At 40.8% G+C, this 19,967-nt stretch overlaps 2 protein-coding genes across 4 annotated transcripts; one reads left to right on the forward strand and one right to left on the reverse strand.

The window, feature by feature from the left end:
• Positions 1-234: 234 nt before the first annotated feature.
• On the reverse strand, positions 235-5,612 carry LOC138205587 (adenylate kinase 7-like). Its single transcript, XM_069161656.1, has 18 exons — positions 5,382-5,612; positions 5,138-5,287; positions 4,566-4,680; positions 4,386-4,480; positions 4,182-4,292; positions 3,961-4,044; positions 3,786-3,874; positions 3,616-3,706; positions 3,406-3,483; positions 3,093-3,242; positions 2,764-2,892; positions 2,413-2,518; positions 2,059-2,187; positions 1,911-1,982; positions 1,617-1,814; positions 1,082-1,299; positions 832-990; positions 235-737 (listed from the first exon to the last, which is right to left on the reverse strand). The coding sequence occupies exons 1-18, from the start codon at positions 5,463-5,465 to the stop codon at positions 702-704; spliced, it is 2,094 nt and encodes a 697-aa protein (XP_069017757.1). The 5' UTR covers positions 5,466-5,612; the 3' UTR covers positions 235-701.
• Positions 5,180-15,423, forward strand: actc1a (actin alpha cardiac muscle 1a). Of its 3 annotated transcripts, none has more exons than XM_069161659.1 (8): positions 5,180-5,299; positions 12,222-12,375; positions 12,490-12,618; positions 12,731-12,926; positions 13,029-13,190; positions 14,031-14,222; positions 14,837-15,018; positions 15,155-15,423. In XM_069161659.1, exons 2-8 carry the CDS (start codon positions 12,247-12,249, stop codon positions 15,296-15,298), a joined length of 1,134 nt encoding a protein of 377 aa, XP_069017760.1. In that variant the 5' UTR covers positions 5,180-5,299; positions 12,222-12,246; the 3' UTR covers positions 15,299-15,423. The 3 variants fall into 3 exon arrangements, with proteins under 3 accessions (XP_069017760.1, XP_069017758.1, XP_069017759.1); XM_069161657.1 differs by lacking the exon at positions 5,180-5,299 and adding an exon at positions 10,138-10,494; XM_069161658.1 differs by lacking the exon at positions 5,180-5,299 and adding an exon at positions 11,934-11,961.
• Positions 15,424-19,967: the final 4,544 nt, after the last annotated feature.

A 19,967-nucleotide genomic window follows, 5' to 3' on the forward strand; every position in this document is an offset into this window, starting at 1 on the left:
GAGAAAACCCATACGTTTCAGAACATGAAACATGAGCACTGTCTTGTCTTTGGGTTGGATTTAGAAAAATAATCACTTTATTTCAAGTGCTTTTTTTTCTCTCTTCATACTGTGTGAAGTTTATAGAAAGACTCCTTGCGCCACCTAGTGTTGAAAAAGCAAACCTAGAAAAGATAACAGGACTGAAACCTGAGATTTCTTCAATGTTTTTTAATTTATTTATTTTTTGCAGGTGTTTAAGTTTTGTTTTTTATCAACCAAAATGCATTAATATATGCAGCATATATCAGGTTTACAGCATGGTATCTACTTTTACTTAAGATCTCGGTAATATTGGAAATATTATAGGTTTTTCCAGTCTGTACTCTCCTTAAATGTGATTTCTGGGAAGGATTAAGTTTCTTTTCAGCTGGAGTTTGTATACAATATTTATCACTTATGTAACTATAAAATACATTACATATATCCACAGAATTTCTTTTTTTTTTTAACAAGCATGTAATCAAAACGTTTTCATATTTATCATAAGCCAGTAACAACAATGCATCACTGCTTTAATTTTATGTCACGATATTAAATATTAAATCATAAAACTGGTATCAACAAACTTTGTTCATACCATACTTTCAAATGTCGTTGTTTGCTGTTGAACAGCTTGAAAACCTGCAGCTGGAGGTCAGATGTTGTCATTAGGGTTATATTTACTTCTGTTGACTCGTCTGTAAAAGATATTCAGCCTGCAAAAACAAAACACAATATACTTGTACAATTTGAACTGCTACTCCCTGATCTTCAGTGTATTATATAGTGGAGGGTCTGCTGTGTAAATACCAGAAAGTCGACAGGGTCGTCCGGTTTGATCTTGCAGCACTCGACCATGGCCTCCTGGAGCGGGGGCATCACGTACTTCATCAGGTAGTTCCTCAGAGGAAGAGAGCGAGCTTCCAGCAGCTCACCCTCCTGTCGCTTCACCTCCAGCAAATTCCTCTGCTAATAGAGCAAATAATTGTACTCACGGTTAGCGTGACCTCTGCTGGACCGAGTGTGAATGTTACGCTCGAGTCTTCCTCGCTCAGCTCACCCAGTCCTCATACTGAGCAACCATCTCAGCCAGCGCCGCCTCCTTCCTGTGTTTCCTCTCAGCGGCCTCTGCAGCCAGTGTCTGCTTCCTCTCCTCTTCTTTTCTCCGGTTCTCCTCTTCCCATTCTTCTTGATTCCGTCCGTAATTCTTGGGAACCCCCACCGTCTCTGCGATCTTCTCCAGAACGTCTGTGTACTCTGGATCATCTGTGGTGACCTCTGGGGAGGAACAAGTTGGACTTTAATGCAAAGAAACGGACAATAAATCTGCTGTATTGCACTGTAGCATAAATTCGGCGATCAAAAGGCAGAACAAAAGTAAAATGTGCAGCGCAAACAGATCTTTTATGATATACCACATACTGGAGGGAGTCATTTTTATCATTCTACTTATGACTTGCCATTTATGCATTTTTCTCACTGATGATTTGTTTTAGTAGGATTTTTTTTTTTTTAATCCATATTTGTGATTTTGTTCTTGACTTGTCTGACTCCTTGTATCCTAATATGTAACAATATGGCTTTGAGGGCTGTACCAATTTGTTCTGGGTGAATTTCAAGCTCATGAAAGTAGTCCAGCAGTGTTTCCTCAGCTTCACTGAGTTGTCTGTATGTCGCCAGGCGAGGGATGAATTCATTCTGGGTGTAGTGCATTTTCTCCGCCACGCTCTCTGGAAGTCCTTGTACTCGATTTGTCAGAAAATCATCGGATGCATTTATGGCAAAAATATGCCCTGAAAAACATATAAAAAATTTTTAATTGTTTGAGTGTTTTGCAAATAAGTTAATTCTGTTAGACTTTAGTGGTGATTTAATGTCAGATCGACAACCTGGAATGATGTTCTTGTTGCACGTTGGAATTTTGGTGATCGAATCCGATTCCTGGTTCTTGGCATCTTCATCTGAAACACGTGATACTCTTTAGCACAAAGAATTCAATTGAACTTAGCAACAACTAAATTCATAGATGAAACTCACCAGCAAAAATCACCTTTGCTTCCTCGTAAATTTTAGGGAAGCCATCAAGGACAAATCCCTGATTCTTACACGGCTTAGACTTCAGTTTTTCTTGTAAAATGCGAAAACCTGGACGGTCAACCACTTTACCTGATGGAGGAAAACGCTGGTTTAAACAAAAAGCGAGAAACTAAAGCACTCTGTTCAACAATACACTTAAAATACAGCCACGGAAACATCAAATCCAACAAGTTTCAGTAAAATAATCCTTTTCGAATGAGCACATCCCATAACAAACTGTGGATTTAACGACACAAGCGTCGACTCAAAGTGGTTTTGATAGTTCTTATTCACGGCTGTGTTTCTATGACCAACCGTCAGTTATTGCCATTCCTGTAAAAATATCTTCCAGTTGTTTCTGTGCAGCTTTCTGTTCCTCGTTGCCACCATTTTCAGTGTCAGCTTCAGCCACTATCTCCTTCTGCAGCACACAGAAAACGACATAATACATTAATGCTTAATGTTTATCATGTCATATGTCACTGCTGCCATAGAGGAGTGTCAAAGTCATAGATTTGACATAAAAGGTCAAAGTGACTCTAACTATTAATTTCCTCTTTAAGAACTTCCACAAGAGGGCAGTATATTTCCCATAGTTTCACTGGGGCAGTGAGAGACAAATGAAATCTGCCTTGAACACAAATGTAATTCTCTGCCTCCACTGACCAGTTGTGCGATCTTTTCCTCGATGATGACTTCGATCTTGATGTGACGTATTTGGTAACGATGGCAGAGCTTCTCTGCAATAGTGGTTTTCCCCACAGCTGGAGGTCCAACCAGGCAGATTCTTACTGGCTGCAAAATAAATGGAAAAGAAAGGAGTCACGGCCACATGCACGTACGACTGAGACATAAGTACATATTCTGGGATTTTGGGATACAAAGCATCAGTAGATGCTTTGAAGCCTTGTATAAACCGTATCCAGTACAAACTGGCCATATACAACTGCGAGTAATGATCGTAACTCTCTTATTTAAAGGACTTGTACACTCACAAACAGCCGCATGGTCTCTTTGTATTCCTCCACAATGCTCTCCATGTTATTAACCATCCCGACTTCAGACGTCCAGTGCATGTTGAAAGTGTCTTTGACAATAGAAGCGTCCAGGCGGAGGTTGATATTTAGGCACTCCAGTTCCTCTGGCTGAAATGGGAGACGAAAAAATGATTCACAATATGTTTAACACCAAATATTTCTGAGTGAAATACCGATGCAACAATGTACTGCAGAGGGGCAACATGATGCAGATGTTTATGAGAGGCACAAACAAACAAAAAATAATAACAACAATAATCACGGACTGCACCTTGAATGCCTTCATGTCGATGGCTTCCTGCATTGGTAAGTTGTGAGTTTGTTCTGGCCCAAGCACATCACTTATCATCTAACGAGATTGGAGGTCAGGACAGGTTGTTTTTGTGTTAATTTGAACAATTTTCTTTCTTTCATTGCCAAAAGATCAGAAACACATTCTACCACAGCCATGCGCTGCATGATTGTTTATTACAAAGATTACCTTTACGATATCCTCTAAAGTGTTCGTGGAATCATCGACGGCAAGAATGTACTTCAGCCTTGGCTTGATTTCGATGATGTTTTGTATCACTCTGTGAAACAAACACAGTCAGTTCAGCTCTGCATCGATTACCTCCAGATGTATGTAAGAGAACAGATGATTAAAATCACCCTCCGAGGTCGTATACGTGAATCATCGGAATACGATTTGTGCCCTCTCCAAAAATGGGAACTTTTGGAAGCTGCATCAACCAAGAAACCTGGAAGAAAATACAAAATTACACCGGCAGTATCAACAAAGACACGTAGTATAATGTGTCACCGAGGTTATTTTGTTAATATCTACCTTGAAAAAGTAGTGAAAGAGGTTCTCTCCCTTTCCGTACTGAAGACCGCTAGCCACAACATAACCTTTGAGTTTGGACTTTTTCTGGAAGAGTCAAATTCAGGACAGATGTTTTCATGAAAACAATTTGCACCGAATTGTTATGAAAGCATAATAAACTGCTACTGAAATGTTGTCATGTGTTTTGAAGAACATTGAGATTATCATCAGCATCTACGTACCGCTTGAGGCAAATTTAACACGAGTCTTTCCAGATCGTCGTGTTTTCTGAAACTGGGGTGAGGCCTTCTTCTTCGAAACTCTTTCTCTGATATCACACCATCTGTTTCATCCTTAGGAGGAGAAAAGAAAAGAAAAAATCACGTTTTGTTTCAGGAACCTGACAAGTCAACAGTTTGCCCCAAATCTTCCCCGTGCAGGCTCACCGCATTTCGAGGTTTGGTCATGGCCCACGTCATGACAGTGGAGACTAAGATGAATATTTTCCGAGAATTGAAGTTGTTCATCTCAGCCAAAAGTGCTGTTTGTAAAAAAAATATATATATTTTAAGAGATATGGATCTCATTAAGCCACCAAAACATAAGCCTGTATCTCAGTGCCCCACCTGTCAGTACCCACGTTGCTTCTTCAACCTGCTGCTGCGTTGCACTTTCTGAAACGTTGTACACGACCACGTCACACTCCAGCAGGTGCTGAAGGAGCTCATCCATGGTTGGTGACTACAAAAGGAGGTTGTGTTAGAATATTTTGGATGTTATTTGCAGAAATACAATTTAACTTCAAGATGTCCCTGTTTGGATACAATTTTTTTTTTAATCTCTTTTACAATTAATTCTTGCATTCAAATGTACTTAAATAAAAGTAAAAGAGCCAACAATGCAGAATGAACTACTCCTAAGGATCGTACCGAAGGATATCATACATGTGACATTATTATATTAACGACAAGTATTTGAATTTTGCAAAAAAAAAAAAAAGTGTATTAAAACTGTAGCAATTAATCAAATCATGTCCAAGTCGATCATATGCTTAAAATGAATTAACTTACACTTCCTTTCCACCACTGTGTAAAGCAACATGCATTTCTTTTAACAAAGAAAGAAAAAAAACAAAACAGCATTTAATATCCATTTTTTTTTAAATTATTATTTATTTATTATTTTATGCCTGACTTACCGTATACAGCTCCAGACAGCCTGACTCTTCATCCTCGGAGGAAGAGGAGGACACAGTTCCCACGACTTGGAAAACGGGTTCACCACGTGTAGCGGAATCCTCCTCGTCCTCGTCCTCAGACATCTCTTCCGCTACGTATGTTGATAAATACTGTCGAAATAGGTAAGAAACATTACTGGAGACTACCCGGTAGTGGGCTTTTTTTTTTTTCAACAACAATAAATACAGGCTTTCTCTTCTTCACCTTGGCGATGTGCTTGGAGGAATATCCGTCGACGTCGTTGATAAAAATTCGTTTGGGATGAGTTTCTTGCTTTCTGTCCTCCATGTTTTTCTTTTTCAAACTAAAAGTTTAAATGACTCGAATGACTAGATTTATTATTAGACTATTGACAACAGAAATAGCCAACATTTATGAGGGAAAAAATGTGCCATCTTCATTAAAAAAAAAAAAAAAACGTATAAGAAATGGCTTCCTTGTCGTCTTTACCGTTGCTAGGGACTCACTACGGTTGCTAAGGCTCAACTACCGGGACACTGGAACGTAAGATGGAAACGTAACGCGTCATTTCACGTAATCCACACTTATTGTCGTGAGTAAGGAACAGCTAAAAACCACAAACAAGGACGAGACCTGATTGGTGTTTTATTTCATATTCATCAACCATTCTTTACTTCTGTGAATTATATTTCTAAAAAAAAAACCATAATTTTCAAAGGGTACTATTCTGCAGAAGAAATGATGGTAGTACGCTATGTTAAAAAGTGCTCAAAATTAAACATGCGAGTACAAGCACAGTGAAGTGAGCATTTCATATTCATCCACCTCAATTATTTGGGTTTACTTAAACCATTTATTTAGAAATTGCAGATTTGTTTTTTTTGTTGTTTAGTTTTGGTAAAAGTAATTTCACGCTTGACTTTGCAGGGTTCAGGTGTGCCATTATTATCCAGTAGGCTGGTTACTTTTTAGTGTCTTACAATGATATCTATGATCATAGCAGCTGTGGCTTTGACGTGAATCCCAACAGCGTTATATTTATTTTTCTTATTGGCTTCAATTAAAAAAGTTAAAACATCCGAATCGTGAGTTACAATGAGGCCCCTACATACTGAAGATAAATAAAGATGTTTTATGATCCTGTTCAGATGTGGCACATATACTTGCCATATCGCTTGCACTTTTATGTACCTGGTGTCACTCTTTGAAAGGCACTGCAATCTTTCCTGCAGGGACCTCCTCACGGCTCAACATCCCACTACTGCACACTTACACACTATAACACACACACACACACACACATATACATGCACACACAAGTGGTCTTGTAGGTCCCCTCATGGCACAGGACAATGGAGCGCTGACATGGAAACTTTCAAAGCGCTCCATATATTTATAGAGCCGGCATTATCTGAGAAACCGCTGGCAGTCGATGGTGTCTGCTCTGCACTGCACTCACTGAAACGCACCTCGTCATGTACTGAAAGCACAGTGATAATGAAAGAGGGCTGCTCAGAGGATGATTGGTTGGTTTGCCATGTGTAGTGATACATAACATCTCATTTGAATTAACCACTTCTTTTTTTTTTTTCAATCGGTGTGCACACATAACCAACAATTACAGGACGTTACATGAGTGTGATAATAATTACTGAGTAAAACAGGGGGAAATAAAAGTTCAGTTTTCTGTAAAGAGGTGGATTATATATGAATTCCACACTTAAAAGGGAATATATATTGTTGCCAATGTATTTTCTGTCATTTGATTGATTGATTGATTGATTGACAGAAATTGAAATGAATCAGAAATTATTCATTGTTTATAGCATATCCACTATTGTTTACATGTTTATTCATACATATATTTGACAGTAGTTGTGCAGTCAGTTGAACATCATGGGACTGTTCACACAGTTGTTAGTTTATTTCTGTACATCGAGCTAAAACTAATAAATCCCTCCTTCATGAAGGTTCAGTTTTTGTGGAGACCGATTTAGATATCCCCTTGTGGGATTACTTTATTAATCCCACAAGGGGAAATTGTTTTAGCGAGCTGTTGATCATTTTTTGGCAAGACATGAGCTGCTGTTGAATTGTTTTGTGTCACTTTACTCGTGGAGAATGATTTACGATGACTAAATGTCTGCTGGTGTGATTGCGCTGATTAACATTTCAACCAACAAGCAGTTTGTCAAACGCCGCCGAGCCGTCAGCTGTTTGCAGCGAGCATGTGGCACATTACAATAACGGCTGTCGGTGCCAGGAGCAGAGCTGCAGGGCCGAGAAAAGAATACTGATCATTGTCGGGAGCTGCTTCCAAAATGTACTCCTCTGTAGGGACAGCGATAGTCTGCTGTTATGGAAATGTGCAAAACATCAGACGATCAGACAATGAACTCTTTTCTTTCTTTTCTTTTTTTTACTCAATCTGAAATACTTGCATTCATAGAAATTAAAAATATACACGTGAAACTGAATGTAACTGAAGGTCATCAGCTTGATTTCATCAAATCTTATAATCCTAAACTTCCAGCCGTCAAACACTGAAGAATTGGGAGTTTTTCTTTTCTTCAAATATATTGCTCAGGTGTCGCACAATGTTTTTTCTGAGTCAAATGGTAAACAAAACCCTGTCTACGTTAGAGACACTGGTCAGAAGCAGTTGTTACTAACAGCTGGTTAAGTGTGTGTGTGTGTGTGTGTGTTGGGAAGTGGGAGGGGGGGTGGGTGGGGTGAAGTGCAGGGTGGCGGCGGTGGTGGGGGGCAGCTGTCAAGACGGACAAACCGTGTGCTTCCTACGTTCCCTTATAAGGATGAATGTCCCTGAAAACCATGGCCCATTTCAGCCCTGATAAAGACTCCACTCTGCCAAAAAGTGCTTCTCCGACTTGAAGGGAGCTGTTGACAAAACACAGCAGCGGTTTCACCCAAAGACTTATGTGATGTCTCTACTTTTTTTTTTTTTTTTTTTTTAAACATGCAGCTCAGTTACAGAACAAGTTAGGTTGTGTTAAGCACACACTTGAAACATATATAGCAGAAATTAGTTCAATTGAACAGGTTTTATTGGTGTAAATCTTGTCAACTCATTCAGAATCCTACCACCGAGGTAATGATAATAATCTCACGTTGAACTGCTTTCTTTGTTGTCAATTTGTTTTATTCACCAGACAGTCAATGAAATTATAAATGATTGATGCTTTGCAATGAATTTGGACTGTCGTCGGTAGAAAATAATTAAATAGATTTACTCAAGTACTGCACTGGAGTACGGTTTTCAGGTACTTTTGAGTATTTCCATTTTAGAACTAAACTCCATGACAGAAAAAAAAAAAAAAAAAAAAAGACATATTGTACGTTTATCTCCACTTTATTGATTTCAGTTAGACTAACTGCTTAATTCTTATATTAAGACTTTGCAAACAACATGATGCATTGCTCTAGATTAAATGCAGAACGAGATGTGAAGCAGTTCGAATGAACTCAATCACAATAAGTTTAATATTAAAAGAACCACTTAAGTGTTACATTCTTCAATAATTTAAACCACTAATATAATATACCTTAAGACAGGAGCCACCCTGATACTTTTTTTTTTTTTTTTGATTTTTACAGTTCATCTTAAGGTAATGCATTGAAGTAAATATTTGAATGCTCTACTTTCTCTTCTCTTCATCCATAATATCTGATCTATGTGTGTGTGTTCATGATCTAAATGCTTCTTGCACTGCTGACTGTTGCTGCAGACCATCAGAGGGCAAAAAAAATACCTCCAGAAGCTCTGCGTTCACTGGCTCTCTCTCTCTCTCTCTCTGCTGCTGTAACATTTAAATATAGAAGAACATCATTGAGCTCAGATATGACCGCGTCTCGTACATTCAACGTCAACACGGGCCGAACATGCCTGTCGTGCTTGCTGATGTCATCCCAAATGACACTTTAACTGAGAGTTATTTCTCTTTTTTTGGGTGGATAATACTGAGATCGTTGGTCAGATATTTTACCCCCGTTACAACAAGACTCACAAAACTACACTCAAAAATAAGCCTAACTTGTACAGATTGTAGTGATTCACTTTACGCACGGTGTCATCAGATGCCCGAGACGCAAGATTTGAAGGTACCTGAGGTCTCCGTTATGAAAAAGCCTGGAATAGAAATAAACAAGTAGGTTAGTAGTGTCTCTTTTCTGAGGTACATCGCAGCACATGGCTACAAATGGAGTATTTCAGAGTGTTGATGGTGTGGAGGGTATTTACATTCTCATTGCACTCACAGGGGACCGGATAGGGCTGCAGCATGAGGTGACGAATCAGGAGCCCGAGCTGGCCTGCCGCTCTGTACCCCTCGGTGTGTGGCGACGTGCAGCCGCTGGCACCTGCTGCACTCCATTTCCCTAAAAGGAGACACTGGAGCCAATCAGAGCCGAGGACTGTTCCTAGACGCTCCCTGCACAGGCCGTCCGAGAGATCTGTCGTCTGTTGGAGGTCTGGGCACTGGCCTTCCCGAACCCCCCTTACAATATTGCCTCTCAGCTGTCTGGCATGTTTTTGGGCCCCCCCTTCCCCTCCCCTTTCCTCCATCCATCTTCACACATGCCACAACACTGGCAAACCGTCACCGGCAGTTTCCCTCAGACGGCTCCTTAACCAGATTGCTCAGGCGAGATCTCATATTACCATCACACCCGGCGATCGCGCACACGCACAGTGCCCCGTTGGAGCTTAGTCATATTAACACATCCTTAGGGACCTGAGGGGCAGCGCCACAAAGTATGAGTGGGAGAAAAGATGCTGCTACGTGTGAAGCAGGAATCTGAACTTATTACAGATGATATAGCTTTTAAATGTACTGATCTGCCTGCAGCTTTGAATTTGAAAGAATCCACATAAGTAATTTGCCACCTAAAGTAACATTAGATACAGTATTCTTGTGTTCAAATGAGTGTTTTTTTGTCTCAAAAGTTAATTTTGCCATTTAAATGTAACATAAAGGTCATCAGTCAAAGATAACATACATATATGACATCATTTATCACACATAACCTGTTCAAACTTTTCAGTCCTTATACAGAATCATCCATCTTCAATAGAAGTCCCACGTGCTGCTTTTTATTTCTTACTTCAGTCGGTGGCTTTTTCATCTCCAAGGCAACGTCTCTCCAGTTTGGTGGTGTCCCTGACACAGGATCCACTTTACTGAACCATTTTGCTGAGCAGCACTTAATTTGGGCTTGTGTGAACTCCCGAGCCCGCCCACCAGCCCCTGGCCTCAGGACGCTGAGACATATTTAAGGACCCCCTCGCACCCTCGCCCCTTTGTCCCAGTGGAAACTCCAGTCTTGTGGTTACAACTTGGTGAGTCCCCCTTTTTCAGTCTGCTTTCTGTGTTTCAGCTGTTTGGGGTCAGAGAAGATGAGTAGATGCTGCCACTAGGAGATATTACTGCCACATCATGGATATGCAGTATTTTATTTTACAGTTTGGAGTTGTTTTTGATTCTTGTTTGAGTCTTGTATGATTTGTTGTTAGCGAAGGATGAGAGCAGAGCAGGATGGGAGAAAAGTGGGGAGAATTTGGTGTTGAACGATTCAGAGACTGTTGCGGTATCTGGAGAATGTGAAAAAGGATGTGAGGTTAAGGATGCAGGATGTGAGATGCTTGCTATGGAGTCGCAGGCAAGCATCTCTAACTAAGGTCAGATACAACCTGAGAAAGCTTGAGGTTCAATTAGCGCTGATATACTTCTATAAATAGAATAGATAGATAACTTAAAATTGACTTCTTAAATACCAGAGGAGCTGAACAAATCAGTGTTTCACATGAGATGTAATCCATAGCAGGGAAAGTACTCCTCTGACATACTATTTATTGTGGGAACTTTATCAAATGGAAGTCTTATCTGCATTCAAATGATAAGAACTCTTTAAGCTCTTTACAGCTTAAAGTGAATGCTTTTCTTAAAAATTGAAAAAATGTGTTTTATCAAGTTGCACAATCTCATAATGACAATATTTAGTTATATGATGTCATAGGCACATTGAGGTAAAGTGTAATCCAATTTATTTTTATTATTTCATAAAAAATGCTTTTAAAGTTAAGTTTGATTGCAAGTTTTCTGTGTCTAACTCCTTTTATGGCACTAATTTGCAAAAATATACAAAAGTTAAACAATTTTAGCCTGAAATATCAGACTCAATCTTCTACACTCTACAGGAACATCAGGGGGGAGATTTTAGGCTGGATAGATAGAAGTGTGATCTCCAGGTATTGTCAATAGTGACATCATATTTTGCTCATGTAGACTTTTGGTCAAGCTGACAGAAAAACTGTCACTGTAACGATGCCTTCATCAAAGTTCTGCTTCATTAGTCTCATTTGCATTATGAGGCTGAATTCCATGAAAGCATTACAGTGAATACTACAGCAGCTATGAAACCGCTCTTCCAGTTGTGGATTTGAACGGGGAGGACTCCATGAAGGACGATGATGCTGCCACTTGGGAGGCAGGCTGAGGCCAGAGATCCTGGAAAGGATCAGAGCACATGGTCCGGATCTAAACAGAGGAGTCCACTATGTGGCGACAGCTGAGAGGACACACAGGCCTCCGCTGCCACTTGTCAAAAGACACACCGCCTCAGCTGTTAACCGGCTCTGGCTTAATGATGAGACACAGAGGAGGGGTTGTAGAGGCGGAGGAGGGGGGGCGACAAGAGTCCCGACGCTGAAAATAGACCCAAGAGTGTGTGTGGGGCTTTGGGCCATGTCCCGTTTTGGCTTTTCGGGCAGCTGTAAGAGTCGGAGATGAGATTAGAGCACTCAGAGGTGTTTTCACACTGAACATGGCGCTACATTGTTTCTCAGAGTTGCATGTTTTTTTGTTTTTGTTTTTGTTTTTGTGCGAAACGATCTTCCTTTTAGACTTTAAATGGAAATATTACACCTTTAAACATGATGGGGATCTTCTTTCCTGCTGAAAATAATCACTCTGTTCTTACTAAGAACCTTGAACTGTAATTCTGATCCAGACAAAATGAAGCATTTCTTTGAATCACATTGTTCCCGTCTCCATCCGTCTGTTGCAGAAGGCCAGCCAAAAACAGACCAAACATGTGTGACGACGACGAGACCACCGCCTTGGTGTGCGACAACGGCTCCGGCCTGGTCAAGGCTGGGTTTGCCGGTGATGACGCTCCCCGTGCTGTCTTCCCATCCATTGTTGGACGCCCCCGTCACCAGGTTAGACTAACGAAAGAGGACCCTAAGTTTCTGAAAGATCACATTTCTGCAGGTAGTTGTGGTGGTGTCCGTCTCGATCTTGAGTTTCTGAGATGCGTTTTCCTTCATTCGCAGGGTGTGATGGTGGGTATGGGTCAGAAGGACAGCTACGTGGGAGACGAGGCCCAGAGCAAGAGGGGTATCTTGACTCTGAAGTACCCCATCGAGCACGGCATCATCACCAACTGGGACGACATGGAGAAGGTGAGACGCGAGTGGCACTGATGTTTCTACATGGGTTACTTTACATGATTGGAAAATGAGTGGAGAAGTGCCACATCTGCTACAATTCCTCCTGCCTGTCCTTGTTTCACAGATCTGGCACCACACCTTCTACAACGAGCTCCGTGTGGCCCCAGAGGAGCACCCCACCCTGCTGACTGAGGCCCCCCTCAACCCCAAGGCCAACAGGGAGAAGATGACCCAGATCATGTTTGAGACCTTCAACGTCCCCGCCATGTACGTGGCCATCCAGGCTGTGCTGTCCCTGTACGCCTCCGGTCGTACCACCGGTGAGTCTCTGCCAAAGGTCTTTGACTCCTCAACATCGCAGAACAACTAAACTTCACACTTTATACGTTCTCCTCTGACAAACTGCGTCTTTCGTCGGACAGGTATCGTGCTGGACTCCGGTGATGGTGTGACCCACAACGTGCCCATCTATGAGGGTTACGCTCTGCCCCACGCCATCATGCGTCTGGATCTGGCCGGTCGCGACCTGACTGACTACCTGATGAAGATCCTGACTGAGCGTGGCTACTCCTTCGTCACCACTGGTAAGAAGGCTTCACAACCAGCAGTCTGAAACAATTGCCTGAAAACAAAAAAAAAAAACGGATTCAATTTAAGATTGAAATGTTTTCTAAAAGGTTATATTCAGTCACTTTTGTTCAACGATGGCACCTGAAATTCAATAGTAAAGTACTCAAATCTTTTACTGAAGTAAAAGTAATAATAATCCAAAGTAAAGTCACAATACCTCCAAGTCAAACCACTGCATTCAAATTTAACTCAGTAAAACATTACTATTGGTAAAATATTTTGCAGAATAGCCCTTTTCAGAGGTTATTTTATTTGGTTATATAGGCTATTTAACCATTATTATTATTCATTCATTTATGAGTAGGCAACGTTTGAATGCTGCAGTTGGTCGAGGTGGAGCTAATTTGGCTATTGTACATTCTATTGAGTAGGTTAGTTTTATTCATAACAATGCGATGTCAATTGTTTTGTATGTTAACTTTTGTGTAGTGCACAAAAGCAAAGTAATGTAACTAATTTACTTACAATTTCCTTAACTCCCCGCAACCAGGTACTGAAAATACAGGCTGAAACATAACAGAGGAATGAGTGAAGTCCAGGAACTGACTTCGTAACGTCCGTTAACCATAAGCTATTGGTCACATTAGGCCAAGTAGCAGCAAAAAGTAGTGCATATAATCATGAATATAAATGCCACTTTTCATTTATAAGAGAATGAATGAGCTGTTTTATACTTTGAAATCGTGACTGAAGGGGCATTTACTCATGAATTAATCTATTCATTTCTCAGAGTGTCTGGTTATTTGTCTTGAGAGACTGTTTGACTGAACTTTGACATTTTATTCTCCCTCCAGCTGAACGTGAGATTGTCCGCGACATCAAGGAGAAGCTGTGCTACGTGGCTCTGGACTTCGAGAACGAGATGGCCACCGCCGCCTCCTCCTCCTCCCTGGAGAAGAGCTACGAGCTGCCCGACGGTCAGGTCATCACCATCGGCAACGAGCGTTTCCGCTGCCCCGAGACCCTGTTCCAGCCTTCCTTCATCGGTGAGCCACCGCAAATACACACACAGTAATATTATAGTCATAATAATTGATTTCATAACGATAACAGGGTAGGAAAGTAATTTTTAACAATATCCAAAAAAATTGCTGATGATTTGGCCCAATAATCTGTGAAAAATAAAAAGTAGTAGCAGAAATCAATCACACTTTCCTTTAACATCCCTTATCTAGCATGTAGGCAGCATTTGATATTTAATATTAATAGTTTAAAACACACTTTAATGTAGTTGCAAGCAGATTGAAGCAAATAATAACAGGCAATATACAGTTGTTGTAATAATAGGAAATAGGAAAAGTTATAATTTATGACAAATACTGCATTGAATAACACATACATACAATGCTCATATATCTGCTTACAGTAACAGTATACTATGGTATAAAGTTGTTTGTTAAAGGTTTATAAAGTGCTTAAGCTAAATAGAAAAGACCTTCAGTTTCATATTTTGCCTTTTGATTTTTTTTCTTTTACTCCAAAACACTGCAAATAATATCAGGCTATGATCAGTATTTTGTTTTTTTTATTATTCCTGAGTTAGTACACACTTCATTATGAGGCGTTCAGGCGCTTACCTTTTCACATCTCACCTTCCCAGGTATGGAGTCTGCTGGTATCCATGAGACCGCGTACAACAGCATCATGAAGTGCGACATCGATATCCGTAAGGACCTGTACGCCAACAACGTGCTGTCCGGCGGTACCACCATGTACCCTGGTATTGCTGACCGTATGCAGAAGGAGATCACCGCCCTGGCCCCCAGCACCATGAAGATCAAGGTGAGCCCGACGGGTCAAAGCCTCCTGTGATGAAGAGGAAGTGGACGAGTTCAATATATATCACTATTGTGAATGTAATCTCGTACTCACCTCCACCTCACTTCCACCTCACCTCCACCTCTCCCCTTCCCTGCAGATCATCGCTCCCCCTGAGAGGAAATACTCCGTCTGGATCGGCGGCTCCATCCTGGCCTCCCTGTCCACCTTCCAGCAGATGTGGATCAGCAAGCAGGAGTACGATGAGGCAGGCCCCTCCATCGTCCACAGGAAGTGCTTCTAAATCTCCAACCAACACCAAAAACCCAGACACCGCCCACACCAGCTTTTCTTCCGTATCTATTTCTACTGTTCCTTTTGCTGTATATACATGTACTGTTGTAATAAAAATAGTTGCTTTTAACAGTATTCTGCAGAACTGGAGTCTGTCTCAACATGCAGGTGGCGAGCATTTCCATGACCCTATCCGATGATATATATATATCAGCTTGTTGAGAACAATATTTGGTTAAAATAGTGATCACACTCATCAGTATTTATTCTTTATGTTCAACTTCAACCAAATCCTGATGGACATTTTTTGAAAGCAGACATTAAACACACAAAAGGAGCAACAAGTTCAGGACAAAAAAAACAACCTGTAATTAAATTTAATTAATTACAAATAATTCTGAAAAATAGATACACCTACTGAAATGAAAAAAGAAATGGCAGCAGGTCAGGCCAACGATCAATGTGTTAAAATGTGGAATATTAGGACCAAATATAGAGTGGAAATCTTTTCCTAACCCGAGGCCAGAACTTTTAGCGTTATTTCAGAAAGACCTCAAGTCCAATTACAAAGAACATAAAAAAACCGGACAGAATTTGAAGCCTACATGGACACCCTAATTCATGACCAGTGATTCTCTGTCAATTTTGTAAGTTGTACCCCCACGATTTGAAACCGCAACCGAGCAAATGCAGAAGTAGGCCTACCATTTGGGGTACATTGAGTTAGACTGAATGTGCACAATAAATTCACACAAATGCTTTCACACTTGCATTTTCAGGGCTTGTTGTTAAGATCTCTTCACCCTGAACCACTGAAACGCGAGTAAAACTTATAAATCTCTCTGTTGTGTCAGACACTGTTTTCAGCAATTCTGCAAAAGTTTGCTGTTCAGAAGTGAAAAATACTAGTTTACTGTAGATAAAAGGCTAAAACAGAGATAAATGTGTGTTTATTTAATCATGCTTACAACATGACTACAAGTATTTCTTTAGTCGTGACTGAAAAATGGATCAATGGCCACCTAAGATCTGAATGGAGTTACGTTTGAAGCCAGAAAATCTCCTTTCTACCATCCTCCCCCATGTCACCTGAACGCACCACTCTTCCTTCACAGGTGATATTGATGAGCATAATAAAGTCCGGCTCCTTCAGTCGCAGGTGATTTTACCCTGTGAGTTAAAGGGATTATGGTGACTCAGTGAAACACTTTGAACTGCTTAGTTTTTTTAAGTTGTTCCGGTGAAATCATGGTTATCGACAGTAACGTGATTCGGTTTCACCTTCAAGTCCTGTACGGGATATCTGTGAAGACCTTAGAGAAGAAAAAAGACCGACTGTTAATCAGCGGTGAAAAGGTCTTTGGTGTTCCTCTGGGAAATTTGCCCCGGCGATACATTCCTGAGTTTGGCCTCGTGCCCTGGTGAGTGTAAAAACGGCAAGACTGGAAAGTTGGGTTTTTTTGGTATCATTTATAGGACAAAATATTAGACATAGACATTTTGAGAATGATTTGTGTCTCAGCTTTCTGGTGGATGCGTGCTCGTTTCTTGTGGAGCGTGCCGGGACTGTGGGCCTGTTCAGGAAACCAGGCGCTCTTCCACGCATTAGGACCCTCAGGGTAAGATTGTGACCTTTTTTGTTAGGTTAGAATAATTTAATCTTTGCTGGAGCAACAGCGACATCTGGTGGTTTCAGCAAATATTGGTTCTTTAATGACATCACAGTTGCCACCTTTTTAGGTACAATCACCTAAAACAAACTACAATACGACATTCCTGTTTTTGTTTTTTTGGTTTTTTTTAAACACTTGTAGATGTTGATTCAACTATGATCATACTGATGGCTATTTTAAATTTTATACCAAACTGGGCAGATTAAATAACAAAAGCATGTCTCTGAGTAGATGTAAATAAATTCAAAGTGCAGATATGAATTGTGATGTCTTTCCTGTCCGTTTTAGGCCAAGCTGAACTGTGGAGAGGGGTGTCTGTCCTCGGCCCCCCCCTACGACGTGGCCACTCTGGTCAAACAGTTTTGCAGGGAGCTGCCGGAGCTGCTGTTTCCCTCCGAGCTCCACCCAGCTCTGCTCAAAGCCCAGGCGCTGCCTGACCTGCACAGCAGGATGGTGGCCCTGCAGCTGCTGTCCTGCCTGCTGCCTGCCAGAAACTCCTCCTGTCTGCACTACCTGTTTGACTTCCTCTCCAAAATCTCCCGGAGGTAGGACACCACACAAATCATGAGGGGACGTTTTAAATCCTGAGACGTAAAATCAACTTCTGCAGTGAAGACTGGTTAACGGTTTACAGAGATAATTGTTTTAACACTAAATACTCACTTCAGAGGGACTGGTTGTATTTTTTTTCCGCACAATTTCAACTGGATTTTAAGTTGATTCGACTCCACAAGGATCAGACTGCTTCTTTTTTATTTTTTTTATTTTTTTTCTCTTTGCCTACTTATTCGGAGTCTACAAGTTTCCACACACTGCAAGGACACATTTATTTACAGTTAACGGACAATAATTATTAATTGTCTTGTGCTTTTATGTCGGCAGTGAACTGTTCGTACGATTTATCACATGAATTGTTATTTTTGGAGAGAAAATTTTGCATCACAAATTCCATAAAATAGTCTTTTCTAGGAAACTCTATTAGCTAACAAGATATTGGATTTTAAACCGTTTTATTCACACAAAAATGTCATAAAATACAATGCATAAGAAAAAATGCAGACTGATTTGTACCCGACTGTACATCTGTATCTTGACATACAAATGATGATTTCCGACTTTCAAATTAGAGGCACAGATACGGTTCGTCCCGCAGATACTTCGGATTACCTTAGAACGGTGTGTTTTCTTCACCATTGGTTGTGAACTGTCTCGTGACCCCTCAAATGAAGCAACGTCTACATGTTTACGCTGTAACCTCTCGTCCAGCTTATGGGCTTTAGAGTGGACATGAATTATGAGTAGATGATTTGATTTTACTTTCAGATATGTTCCATTTGTGTCGAGTACAAAATACGGAAAAGACAAAAATTGTAGTTATTTTGTCTTTTCCATCTGTGGACTGCTTGGATTAATCGCTGGGCCTCTTTTGAGAGCTACGACGAGCGCTGTAAAAACATCACGTTTTTCTCTTTCTTCACTCTGTGCTGACAGATGCTCCGAGAACTTAATGACCAGCTCGAACATCGCTACAGTCTTCGCTCCGTGTCTTTTACCGCCTCCAAACAAGGCGGAGATGTCTGAAGGACGACTTAAACTCAGGGTTCTGGTCTTGCGCACCTTCATTGAAAATCCTCATCTATTCGGTATATGGGACCAATTATTTAGTGTTCAATACTGTATTGTAAAAAAAAAAAAAGCACATTTTGATGGGCTTAATATCTGCAATGTTTTGATCCCAACATTTACTAGGTGTGATTCCTAAAGCTGTAATGGACAGTATGGAGTTTCTTGTGAACTTCCACTTTCAACACGTCTGCTCGAAGAAAGGAAACGGCAAGAGGCATAGTTTCCAAGGTAAAAGTCATTAAGCAAATCACTGTCGGCGGATTTAAGCCGGTAGTGTGTTCCTGACCTCCATCGTCTCCAATGTATGATAGTCATACGGTCTGTGAAGATGATACCCTGGATTCAGGGGAGGTCGAAGGTCAAGCGTCTGGTCTCGGAGCAGAACCAAAGGGCCAAATCAGAAGACAGACCAGCGCTGAGGAGAAGCCTCGGCCTGAAGATGTTCCCCAACGTCCAGCTGTTCAGGACCTGCGTGCCTTTTGCAGGTGAAGACAATAAGAGCAGTAAACGGCTGTAAACGGACGAGAATTTTCTATTTTGTGCAGTTTGTAATGATGTTAAAACTGTTTCTAGATCAAGGTTTCAGACCTGCAGCAGCTTTGTTGGAGGATTTTAATCCTGTTGACAAAGAGTCCTGCAAGACGCCACTTAACAGGTAAATTATGAAAGTAGTTTCATGGGATTTTTTTTTTTTAAATTGTCTCACACCAGTTAATCAGACAGCAAAACATTTCAAAGGCTCTTAAGCATGTGATTTCTACAAGAACTAAACAGAGGGGATTTTGTAGTCATGAATTCTTGTGACTTTTGGAAAAATGTCCGTTTTTATTCAAAGAGGACCATGTCTACGCATCTCTGCAGCGTCACAAACCATCATTCAGTTTTTAGAGGGAACACAGTCAAGTAATCAGCAAATATGAACTGTAGAAGCAACGTACAGTGAATCGTCACTGGCTGGTCTCGTGTCCCTGGTTGTTTTCAGAGATTCGGCGAGGTCGGCCAGAGGACACGCTGCAGACGGCTCTCCTGTGCTCGCTGCTGTGGGGAAACTGCAGCGCACACTTTGGAGAAAACGAACGTCACTATAATGTATCAAATATTGTTTTTTTTTTGTTTTTTTTTGCGCATCAGTTTAGGTTGTTACCTCTGATTAACAGGGCTACATTTATAAAGTGGCTCAGCGTAGTGACATATGACTATTTTAACAATCAACATTTTAATAAATTCATGTACTTCACCATGAAGGTGTGTTATGGGCAAAACGTTCCTCCTGTTAAGTGGTCAGGGTAAGGAAACATTAGTTTATCTGAAAAGCAAATCAAATAAATTACATTTTTAAAAAGAGCAGAGAGGCTCTGGCTTTGGGTGTCTCTGTTTCCT

The sequence above is a fragment of the Embiotoca jacksoni genome, unplaced genomic scaffold (assembly GCF_022577435.1).
Source record: "Embiotoca jacksoni isolate LCO1_2020_lvr unplaced genomic scaffold, fEmbJac1.0.p SCAF_29, whole genome shotgun sequence".
Classification (NCBI taxonomy): domain Eukaryota; kingdom Metazoa; phylum Chordata; class Actinopteri; family Embiotocidae; genus Embiotoca; species Embiotoca jacksoni.